Here is a 12710-nt window from a genome sequence, read left to right as displayed (position 1 = left end):
CTGCATATAGTATCATATTGTGATCATATAGTTGCATATTGTAGTCTGTAGATGGACATTGTTTCTAATTTTTGCTAATTAATAATAATTTTAATAGCTGACACAGTGTTCCTCATGTATCAGGTACTATATTTTAAGCCTTTTATGTGAAGACTGCTAGGAACATTTTTACCTATAAAAATATTGTATATCTAGCAGTGGAATTGCTGGTTGCATAGTTAGTTGTTATCCTTTCTTTCACATACTTTTTTGAAGATTGGCAGTGGGTGGGATTTTTTTTTTTCCAGCTAATAATAATAAAACAATAAAAATTGAGCATAGGTTTAATCCCAGGTCTTTCTATCTCCAGAGCCTGTACGCTAAACCTTTCTGTGAACATTCCAACAAAAGACTCATTTCAATACCATAGCCAAAGTATTGCTTTGTTTTAATAAGGGCATATTATTAAAGAATTAAAGATAGCAAGGCCAACATATTAACTATAGGACCTAAAAGTAAGCTGCCAGCATGTCATAGAGCTTTGACTGTAGTACATTGTTTTGGACTTTATTTAGCAAGCAAAGAAAATGAAGAAGGTTCTTTTGTATGTATAAACTTAATTTTATCACTGGAAAGCATTTTTCCTGAATTTAAGTCTCCTACTTGACTATGACAGTGAGCATACAATTTTAAAACTGAATTAATTGTCAAGAGACAGAATTGCACGATGCTTTTTCTATGTTTACTATGCTTCATGAACTTATACTTTTATGACCTTTTTAAAGAGAGAACTATCTTGAAGACATTTCCCAAGAAATTCTACAACAGATTGAGACTGAGTTTTTAGATTCCTATAGCCCAACTCTTCCTTTAGTAAGAAGCCTCAATGAGGATCAAGATCCGGTGTATATTCTAAGTGTTTTGTTAATGTCCAGATTGAAAGCATGTCATAATGAAGAATCTCAGTAATGACCACAATTTTTCATCTAGGAGTAACTTTTTTTACTTTCTGTATTTTGAGAACTTGATGGACTATGGATCATCACATATCTATAAAATGAATTAAGTTTAACTGAATCGCAGTATTGTGGAGAAGGAGTTTTTGACCATTTCCGTGGACTCATATACTCTAAGAATGGTGAATATAGAGATTGTCTCCTCACTCATTTAATGAGTATCTACCATGTGCCAGGCACTATTCTACATGCTTGCCATACATCTGTGAACAGGCAGTTTCCCTCTTCATGGAGCTCATATTCGTTGGCCCGGTGTTCTTTTTCATGTATCTGGTAGGGGATGATCTGTATTAGTAGTATTTAGAGCATTTTTGCCTGGGCGCATTCTAATACATAACCACAGTACTTTGGGTTGACTAAAGAACTAGATATTTAGATATATTTTAAGGCAAGTAAATTGACATGTTTTAAGAAGAAATAAAAATTTGGACCTAATTAAACATCTTAAAAGTAAAAATCCTTTTTATTAGTCACTTTTTGGTTATTTCATTGCCCATTACTATTGCTATGGAATTGTACCTGGAGAAGGGAAATAGTAGCTAAAGTGTTTTTTTGATGTTAAACTGATGATTTAATCTCTTTTCATTCACCACACCCAAGCACTGTCACAGGGCAGGACAAAGTCTTCAGTAAGATTGAAGAGCATTGTCATTGCCTGCATACTTATCTGTGTCCAGTATAACTGATATCTCTCTTAAGCTGCTCACATGATAATGCATACCATTTGGGGAGAGAATGAAGGTTAGTGGTTTTTCAGAAGAGGCAAGAGAAATTTTCTGGACATCTGGTTTTAGGATTTGAATCTGTCAAATGTAAGTTTCATTTGCAAAAAGTTAGATTTTTGACTGACTGTTCATATTAGAAAACAGTTGACATCTTTGTTTAAAAAAAAAAAAAACAAAACCTGAAACAGTTGTATAATATAAGTGGAAATGTAGAGAGTTGGCACTGAAACTTCCCTGCTGGACATGGTTATCTGTTATCTTAGACTTAAAGTCAGTTCCTGATTACTTAATAACTAGGTATCCAATCTGGATTATGTAAATCTCAGTGTTATTTCTCTTTGGTTAAGAGTTGAGGAAAGAAGAGAGAACTTAATTTGAGGAGCCATTATTGCTTGGAGTAAAAATTAAAAGATTATTCCTCATGGATCCCATAACATAATCTGTAATACATTTTATGCCTCCTTTTATATGTAGTACTACTTAGTTCTATGGTTTTGTTTCACTAAGTTTGCACTTTTAGATTTAGCATTTAATTGGGCACTGCCATTGTGTAAGTTACTTTCATTTGGGAAATTTCTTTACATTATTAAGGTTAGATGTATGTATTAAAGTTTAGAAAAATCTTCTATACAATTATATTTTATACTGCGGTGTGCTTGAGTGGCTCAGTCAGTTAAGCATCCGACTCTTGAGATGGAACCCTGCGTCAGGCCCTCTACTGGGCGTAGAGCCTGCTTAAGATTCTCTCCTTCCCTTTGCCTCTCCACTGCCTGCACCACCACAACACCCCAACACCCCCACAAAAATTTTTTTAATTTATACTGAATATAATAATTAGAATGAGTGTGATCTTTATAGGAAAATATCATAAAAGTTACAGCTTCTTAAACAGAGAACGTCTCTGGGGTTCCACTTGACCTCTTTAAGAGTACCTTATTATTTTAAGGATGTTTATAAAGGATTAGGTTTGAGTAATGGATTCTCTTTAATGGAACTTCTCTTTAGCTCTGACACAACACCCCTTTTAAATGGATCAAGCCAAGACAGAATGTTTGAAACAATGGCAATTGAGATTGAACAGCTTTTGGCAAGGGTAAGTACTTTCTATTAAATGGCTATTTTACTAGTCAACTGTGTTAATCACTTGTTAGATATGGTACTAGATTATATTAACACAGACATGTTTGTAGAAATCACCCTTTCATCCAAGATAATCTCCTGTCCAGGCCCCTTGTATTTTGATTATAGCCATTCTCAGGTCTTATGGGTATTACTTTAGGCTTTATGGACTATTGGGGGGGAAGTACTGAATCCTTCTCTGTCTTTGGTTTTGGGGTGGTTTTTTGTTTGCTTTGCTCTTAGCTAAACAAGCATACAGGCAAATAATTTACTTTTGTCTCTTTATAGTGCTTTTTAAAATATTTTTATTGGTTTTCTTTTTTTTCTTCTTTTTAGCTTACGGGAGTAAATGATAAAATGGCAGAATATACCAACAGTGCAGGTGTCCCATCTTTGAATGCTGCACTGATGCATACGTTACAGAGACATAGAGATATTTTGCAGGTAATGTATTGGGTTTGAGACTTTTAAGTTATTGTAGTATTGTTGTTTTTTTAATCTCTGAATAGAATGCGTATAAATGTGTTTAAGAGAATAAAGGGAAGAATCTTCTGGGACAATAAATACTTTGCTGTAGAAATTTGTCTTGTTTTACTTTTTTTTCTCTTGGTATGATAAAATTCTGAAAATATCTGATAGCTCTTGCTTTTGCCTGGTAAAAATAATATTCATCACTAGGTAAATATACTTCTACTGTGGGAGACCTTGCTAACTCCCAGTAACAGTGAAATAGCTAATGGTCATGCATAGGCCAAATACTGTGGTTTAGAGTATACTTCCATCAGGCCTTGAAGATAACGTGGAAGGGAGGTAATTTACTATATTTAGTCTGTTTGAGAAAATATTAAAAGTGTACCAACAAAATGAAATAAACTCTCAGATTTACATACAGATGTGTTAAAAAGGAAGTAGTACAAATAGGAAGGCAAGTGTTTTTAATTTAGAAAAATTCAGCAATCATTTCTAATTTTAAAAACACTTAAAAAAATAGGAATAGGAGGATACTTTATTTACTTAAGGCAAAAATGTGTATCTCATGTTAAAGCTAGCCTGATGCTTAATAATAAAGCACTGAAAGCATTCCACCTGAAGAAAGAAACAAGATAAAGATATCCCCAATCACCACAGATGTTTATTATTGTTTTGGAAGTTCTTGATGGTGCAATCAGACAGAGATATAAATAAACAAGATCTAAATAGTGACAAGAAAGAGACAAAACTTGTATTATGTAGCAGTGGAAAATTATTTATCTAACACAACCAAGAAAAACAACTGAAAAAATTAGAAACAAATTTAATAAAATGATAGATTTTGAAACTAATATATTAAAGCAAGTTTCCTTACATATAACCAGTAACCTGAGAGAAAATATAATGGAAGAAACTAAAATCCTTGTGTATAAATTTAGTAATAATGAATAGCACCTGCATGTATAAAACTTTACAAAGAAAATAAAAGATTTAAGTACGGGAAGGAATTACTCTGCCTTTGGAAGATTTCTCTCTAAGCCAACTTATGAATTGAGTGTCTTCCAAATGGAAAAAGAGGTTTTTGTTTCTTTTTCTTTTTCTTTTTCTTTTTAATTAGCAAAATGACATTCCAAAGTTTATTTGGAATCACAGACATACGAGTGTAACCAAGAAAAAAAAATGTGAAAATGAAGATAAGTAGTAAAGGATACCTAATTCTACCAAATATTAAAACCTGTTAAGAAGCTGGAAGATTGGGGCGCCTGGGTGGCTCAGTGGGTTAAGCCGCTGCCTTCAGCTCAGGTCATGATCTCAGGGTCCTGGGATCGAGTCCCGCGTCGGGCTCTCTGCTCAGCAGGGAGCCTGCTTCCCTCTCTCTCTCTGTCTGCCTCTCCATCTACTTGTGATCTCTCTCTGTCAAATAAATAAATAAAATCTTTAAAAAAAAAAAAAAAAGAAGAAGCTGGAAGAATTAAGACAGTTTGATTCTGGAGGAAAAAAATATACCAATAGAACAGAATAGAGTTCACATGGAAATTAAGTTTCTGATAAAGGTGCTATCTTACTTTATTTATATTTTTTAAGGTTTTTTTTTTTTTTTAAGATTTTATTTATTTATTTATTTATTTATTCATTTGGCACAGAGAGACAGAGAGAGAGTATAAGCAGGGGGAACAGCAGAGAGAGAAGCAGGCTCCCCAGTGAGCAGGGTACTGGATGTGGGCCTCAATCCCACCTGAGCCGAAGGCACCACTCAGGTGCCCCTAAAGGTGGTATTTTAGATCATTGGGAAACAGAGTATCATAAATTAAGTAGACCTGTAATAATTGGCTAATTATGTGGCCGGTGGTGGTTGCAGGGGAGGGGGAAGAGGGAGAGACCAGGAAGAACAAACTTGAATTTCTGTCTCAATCCTCACATCCAGAATAAATTCCAAACGGACAAAGATTTATATGTAGAAAAAGAAACTATAGAAGTTCAAAATAAAGCATGAGTAAAATTATACATGTTGGAAATTATACATTTCTAGGGGAGCCAGGGTGGCTCAATTAGTTAATCATCTGCTCTTGGCTTTGGTCATGATCCCAGGGTCCTGGGATTGAGGCCCACGTCAGGCTCTTTGCTCACTGGGGAGCCTGCTTCTCCCTCTCCCCCAGCTTGGTCTTTCTCTGTCAAATAAATACATAAAATCTTTAAAAAAAAAAATTATACATTTCTAAACAATACTTAATAGCAGAAAAACTATAACAAATGTCTGATTTGCTTAATGTACAGAGAAATAATAGAAATAAAAAGATAACCTAATAAGAAAATGGGCAAAGGATATGAACTGGCTGCTTACAGAAAATGACCAAAACCATAAAAAGATGTTCATCTACATGCCAAAAGGAAAATATACTAATCAAAATGAGGTAGGATTTTTCACCTGTCAGAATAGCAACTATTGAAATATCTGTAGCACATTACAAGACTATAGAAAAATGGGCCTTCATCCACTATGTTGCTGGGAACATAAATTGGTAGTCTTTTTAGAAGGCAGTTTAGCACTGTCAAAATTTAAATGTAAGATTCTTTGATCCACTTCTTCTGTTAGGCATTTACTCTTTAAACACACTTTAAAAAGAGAAAGAGTCAGTAAAATATATATACAAGAATGTTTATTTTTTAAACAGCATTTTTTAAAAACAACAAAATAACTAAAATGTTTACTGGTAAGGAATTGACAAAACTATGACAGTCATAAAATAGAATTCTGTACAGCTGTTAAAAAGAATGTAGATTTCTGTTCATTAATATGAAAAGATTGCTTGATACTTTATAAACTACTGAAAAGAAGGTATATAGTAAAGTACATCTGACCCTTGAACAATGCAAGGATTAGGGGTACTGACACTCTGCCTCTCCACTCCTGTGCAGTTGAAAATTTGCGTATAGCTTTGACTTCTAAAAACTTAAGTACTAATAGCCTACAACTGACTAAAGCCTCGCATAAAGAGTTGGTTAACACATACTTTGTATGTTATACATATTACATACTGTATTCTTATGATAAAGTAAGGTAGAGAAAAGAAATGTTACTTAAAAATTACAAGGAGGGGCGCCTGGGTGGCTCAGTCATTAAGCATATGCCTTTGGCTCATGTCATGATCTCAGGGTCCTGGGATCGAGCCCCACATTGGGCTCCCTGCTCAGCGGGAAGCCTGCTTCTCCCCTTCCCACTCCCCCTGCTTGTGTTCCGTCTCTTGCTGTGTCTCTCTCTGCCAAATAAAAAAATCTTAAAAAAAAAATTATAAGGAAAATGTATTTGCAGAACTGTACTGTAAGGAAAATCCACATATGAGTGGACCTTTGCATTTCAAATCTGTTTTTCAAGGATCAGCTGTAGTTTGATTTCTTTAGCATAAATCAAAGAAATAATAGGAAGTTTGTATACATAGAAACACAGTTCCTGAAAGAAAATAGAAGAAAGTGAAGGGAGTTATGAGCTGTAGAGCAGGGTGGTTTTTGTTTTTGTCCCTTTTGGTACACTTTTAGTATTCTCTCCATGTTCATTTATATTTTGTGTTTAAAGGGGCAGTAAGGGCTTTCTGGGAGATGGGATTATGATTTTTATCTTCTCTATACACATCTCTGAATTTTAAAAAGTAATGAATATTCCTTAATCTCTTAAAAGTATGGTAGTAGAAAAAGAAAGGGAAATATTTGAAGATTACTTTTCCTTTACAATTCTTTTGGTTTTGTTCTTCCTTTGACTGGTTTAGGAATTAAATTTCTGTGGGAATTCCAAAAAGATGAAATTTGAAAATAAGCCCCATTGGGTATACACAAATAAGTAGAAAGAGCCCCTCAAGTTTTATCCTAGGCTATTTGGAATCATTTTATTATTATTTTTTTTTTTTTAATAATTCTGTCCCATAAGACAAAGTACTAGAAGATACAAAGGATAGTGATTTAGTGGTCTATTACCCTAACACAATTGTTTTCATTTGAAAGAAGCTGGTCACTCTTGGGGAAAGAGATTATAATATTTTTACTTCTTGACTGTTTGATTCTTAAATAGCAGTTTTCCTGACAGAAATTTATAATATGATGACAATACCTAATGGTTCAATAAGAGGAAAACATGAGCTTATGTTGAGATTGGATGTTGATTTATTGCAGGATTATACACATGAATTCCATAAAACCAAAGCAAACTTTATGGCAATACGGGAAAGGGAGAATCTCATGGGATCAGTACGAAAGGATATTGAGTAAGTTATCTTTTATGTAATTTCGTAGGATGTTTACTCAGATTTAGACTTAGATCATATCTATGGTTAACTGTAAATTGAGTAGCAGAACCATGATTTAGATTTCAAGGTTTCTGATTCTCATTTTGTAGAGAATTCTCTAATTCTCATTTCACTGTTCTTTAAACATTGCTAAATCTAATCTACTTTGCTGGTCTTCTCTAGCTTCTCCTCATTTTATCATTGGCTCCTGCCAACCTTGACTCTGCTGTATTAATTGAGAATCCAGCTTAGATGCTATCTTCTGAGTTTTTTCTCTGATCTCCTACCACCCACCTTAATAATGATATTGCCAATAACTGAAGCTGTCTGTGTTTCCCTTTCTGATTTACCAGCTATCCCCCTACCCTCTTTCTTAACAGTTTTATATATATGGAGTAATTTTTTAGATAATACATATATATAATATATTTAAAGTAATCTTTATTTCTCTGGAATTTGAAATGTCATACTTTCCAGGTATTATTCAGACTTAATAGCGTATGTCAAATTATTTAAGAACTTCCAGTGTTTTTATGCTAATCTCAACCCATAATTTTAAAGATTTGTTCTTCATCCCTTTACCTCACTTTCAGTAATGCATTCTGATGTTTCATATGGACATTTAAAATTTTTTTCATGGGACACCAGAATGGCTCATTCAGTTGAGCATCCAACTCTTGATTTCAACTCAGGTCACGATCTCGGGTTGTGGGATGGAGCTCCTGTTTGGCTCCGTGCTCAGCACAGAGTCAGCTTGTCCCTCTTCTTCTTCCCCGACTCCCTCTCTCTCTCTCTCTCTCTCTGTCTTTCAAATAAATAAATAAAATCTTAAAAAAAAAAAAAAAGCATTTTTCACAACTGAACACAACAAGTTAAATCCATTGGGCATCTAATTAAAACTGAAGACTTTCATTTTTGGACCATCTAATGATGCCTGTCATTGTCTCACTTAATGATAAATTTATGATACTTATGTTGCGTAAGTAATTATTGTGTTACATAAACATAGTTATGATACACATTACCATATCACAAACTGATACGTGTCATGTGTACTCTTAGAAACATTTTCCTAGAAAACTTTTATTTTGTTACAACAGTAAGACAGTTTTGCAAAAGAAATAATTTCATATTCATTGCATTCAAAATTTTTGCTCTAAACTAATCAAGGATTATCCAGCCATCAAAGTTATGTTCCTTTCCCCAAAAATTATCTTGGTAAATTAATTTTTATTGTTCTTTTTTTTTAATGTTTAGTCTTATGTATTTAGTGAAACATGAAGGACTAAAAAAAAATTTTGCCATAATTAGATATTTTGTAATATTTTTAGTTCTCAGGAACATGTAAGTCTTTTGTTTAATATCTGTGCAGACTACTTATGTATGTATTTTCAGGTATACATTGAGAACCAGTATAGGGGACAGCCTATACTGGCATTTTGTCCCCCTCAAATTTGTGGGAATTGTTAGAATATAGCCCACTGTAATAACTTGCTTTCTGAAAAACAGTCATAAAAGAAACATGTTTCATCCATTCATTAAACTATTTCCTGATTAACAGCCATGAGTAAGACTCTAGATCAGTCACAGTAGAGGCTAGAAATGAAAAGACCAACTTAGCCCAACAGGAGTTTATAATCTAGGTGCTACGGGGCACCTGGGTGGCTCAGTGGGTTAAGCCTTCGGCTTGGGTCATGATCCCAGGGTTCTGGGATTGAGCCCTGCATTGGGCTCTCTGCTCAGCAGGGAGCCTGCTTCCTTCTCTCTCTCTACCTGCCTCTCTGCCTACTTGTGATCTCTGTCAAATGAATAAGTAAAATCTTTAAAAAAGAAAAAAAAAACTTTATAATCTAGGTGGTAGAGGGGAGTAAGACATATATTCAGATTAATATAATACAAAGCAGAATATGATTAGTGAGATGAGATATAGTAGTAATAACTAACATTTTAAAGTTCTTTGCAATTGTACACTACTTTTCCATATATTATCTCTCTTCTGGCTTCATATAATCTTTTGATACCGATAGAAATTATTAGTACCATTTTATAAAACTAGGTATTACGAGACTTGTCTGAAGTTAACTGGCTAGTTAATGATGGGAGTATAGATTTAAATCTAGATCACCTGTTTTCAGGGTGCCTGCCTGGTTCAGTCAGAGTTTGGCATTTTGTCCCCCCCACGTGCCCTTAAAAAAAAAAATCTTAATAAAAGTAAATCATCTGGGGCACCTGGGTGGCTCAGTGGGTTGAGCCTCTGCCTTCGGCTCAGGTCGTGATCTCGGGGTCCTGGGATTGAACCCCGCATCAGGCTCTCTGCTCAGCGGGAAGCCTGCTTCCCCCTCTCTCTCTTCCTGCCTCTTTGCCTGCTTGTGATCTCTCTCTCTATGTCAAATAAAAAATCTTTAAAAAAAAAAAAAAAGGTATATCATCTGTCTTGGGAGTCCTGTGTGTTCTTGGTTATCTCATGCTGCTTTCCCTGGGATTTTCTTTCCTTCTGTGCTTTGCAAATGAGCACTGCCTCTTAGCCAGTAGTTCAGTTTTATCAACATGACCCTCTTTTGTCTTACTCTAGTGTATGTGCAGTTTCTTCGATTTTTTATTTTTGTTCTTGTTACCTTGAGTAAAGAGTAGAAACATGAAAGTGTTGATAGTAATGATAGAAAGCATTTTCTTATAAATTTCAGTGCAGTTAAGAAAGCATTTTCATGTAAAATTTAGTGCAGACCAAGACAGAAATCCTTAAGTATGCCAAAATTGGCAGGTCTTAAGCTTCATTTTAATTCTGTAGGCTCTAGTTGATAGACTGCATATACCACTGTGAAGGAAAACATTCCATGGCAGTAGTTTCCTACCCCATGGGCTGTGTAGTAATCAGTTTAAACTTTTATGTCTACTTGGAAAAATAAAGATATAATAATAGACAAAAATAATAATAGACAAAGACAAATAATGTTTTTGTTTAAAACATTGGATTATTCTGGTGAAAAAAAATAAACAGCTAGCCCTAAATTAGAGAAGCAATTATATTTATCTATTAATTATGGATGTCGTTTTTAGAAGATGAAAATGATCAAACATTTTAGCTTCATTCAAAATTATGGAGAGGCTCAGTTTGTCTGCTTTGGATATTACTAGAGTCAGTTACTTCTGTTTTGCAGTATCTGCCAGAAATGTTGTTACATTTTCTCTGTTTTATTCTAGGTCATATAAAAGTGGGTCTGGAGTAAACAACAGAAGAACTGAACTATTTTTGAAAGAACATGACCACCTGCGAAAGTAGGTATTATTGTATACATACATATCATGTAGTTTCCCATACTTACTAATTCCTTTATTGACATAACAAACATTTTGTGTTTTTTATAGCAAGTGCTTTATCAGTGCTAACTCATTTAATTCTAACGACCTTGTTTGGTAGAAGTGGAATTGTAACTGTTCTAGCTGTTAATTAGGAAAGATATTATGCTATCGACCATCCAAAATCGACATTCACATCACTTGTTACTTGTAATGTATCTTTTACTGCCTTAATGTTTCATGTCTTTAGCAAGTCTATCCTTCTGATATATTTGTTCACTACTGTAGATTATTACTGTAGATTATGTAGTAATGATGCTGATAATGACTTATGTTTGAATGGCCTGTTACCATTTATATATTCCGAGAAGCTTTATAAAGAGTAATAGGCCAGCCAAAGAAAGTACTGTGTCCTGAGAATTGAGAAGAAAATTCCTAAAGACTTGGATGAACTATATATGTGTTTTAGAATAAGCCACCGTATTCTATCCCTTATTTGTGTATGTTTTTCTCTGCAAGCTACTGGTTTCTTAATATTTTCTTTGTATTTTGTTGTAGAACTTAAGGGTCAGAAAGTCACTTACCTCTGTAGCCTCTAAGGCCTTGAGCAGCTAGTATCCATTATCAATAAATGTTACAAATTATGTTGATATTTGCTGCTGAATGTCATTAATTAGTCATGTCTGTATGAGCTTAATGTACTGTTCAATTTATTTTTCTTCAAAGATTATCACTTTAGGTATATAAGGTGTTGTAATCAGAACATGGAAAAATCAAAACCTTTTTCCAGACACCACCTTTTTGCCCCAAGGTCTCTGTAAATGAAATGAAATGTAATTTACTATTTGAAAAAAAAGGAGGGTTCCTAAAAAAAATTTTTTTTTTTTAATTTAAAAAATTAAAAAATAGAAGCCTGGGTTCCTCCAGTGTTAGATACAGTTCTTAGTGTTCTTTCTTAATCTGTTGACTTATTGATTGGCACAAGGGGGCAGTCTTTCCTAAAGTATGTTTAGTTTATAGTTACTCCGAGCTTTGGTAGTTTTTTTCTATTTGATAAAAACCTTAAAAAATAAAGAAAGAATTTTGCATTACATCCAAAGCTATATTAATACATTATTTGGTTACAGAGTAAATTTAAAGGATAAGATACTCAAGTAGCACAAAATAAAGGTTAGATTCCATCAGTATTTCTCTATTGCCTCAAAAAGATACTAAAAAGTTAAAAATGCAGTAGTTGAATTACCTCAAGAATAATTTGTTGCCAAAGAGTATACCAGAGTGATTATATAAATTAATATCCTTTGTTTCGTATTTTAAAACATATTGCTTATTATAATTGTATATGAAAATTTGCAGTTTTGTATTTGTTTTAATAATTCAAAGAAAACCCATCAGGAATTTTATATTGTCCATTTTACAGGGAAAAAATACATCTGTTCAGGGGCATATAACAAATAATTTAGGTTATAAAAATGAGAATGTTGGAAATCAAAAAGGTGTTTTCCACTTTTCTCAGTTTAATATATGATATACTTTATATATATTCCTTTCAATATTCTTGTGAAAAAGTTTGTATGTGCTCATTCTATACAGAGAGAAATGGAGACAGGAAGGATTGAATGGAATATGAGCTTCTGATGAATTAGGGAAGTTGTCAGGACTGAAAACAAGGGTTTAGTTATTGGTCTCAGTGTTAGAACATAGCTTCCAAATGCAGTTTGGAAAAATCAATCTTTTATGTGTAAATTAGGAACATTTGTTAGGTGATAAAATAAAATGATGGATGATATGTGTACAAATAATATGGAAAACCTTTTCTGTTTTTTTTT

General features: G+C 33.6%; 1 protein-coding gene across 4 annotated transcripts in view; it reads left to right on the top strand.

The window, feature by feature from the left end:
• GOSR1 (golgi SNAP receptor complex member 1) overlaps positions 1-12710 on the top strand; it is a 55910-nt gene that overhangs the window by 3696 nt on the left and 39504 nt on the right. For all 4 annotated transcript variants that reach the window (XM_032848475.1, XM_032848474.1, XM_032848476.1 and 1 more), the window contains exons 3-6: positions 2726-2813; positions 3176-3283; positions 7472-7563; positions 10786-10860. In XM_032848475.1, coding sequence (XP_032704366.1) covers positions 2726-2813; positions 3176-3283; positions 7472-7563; positions 10786-10860 — 363 coding nt within the window. The remainder of the gene's footprint in view (positions 1-2725; positions 2814-3175; positions 3284-7471; positions 7564-10785; positions 10861-12710) is intronic.

Source organism: Lontra canadensis, unplaced genomic scaffold, assembly GCF_010015895.1.
Source record: "Lontra canadensis isolate GAN:19392208 unplaced genomic scaffold, GSC_riverotter_1.0 scaffold204, whole genome shotgun sequence".
NCBI classification, from domain to species: Eukaryota; Metazoa; Chordata; class Mammalia; order Carnivora; family Mustelidae; genus Lontra; species Lontra canadensis.
The sequence above is the reverse complement of the archived record's forward strand: the minus strand, read 5'-3'. Positions and strand labels throughout refer to the sequence as shown.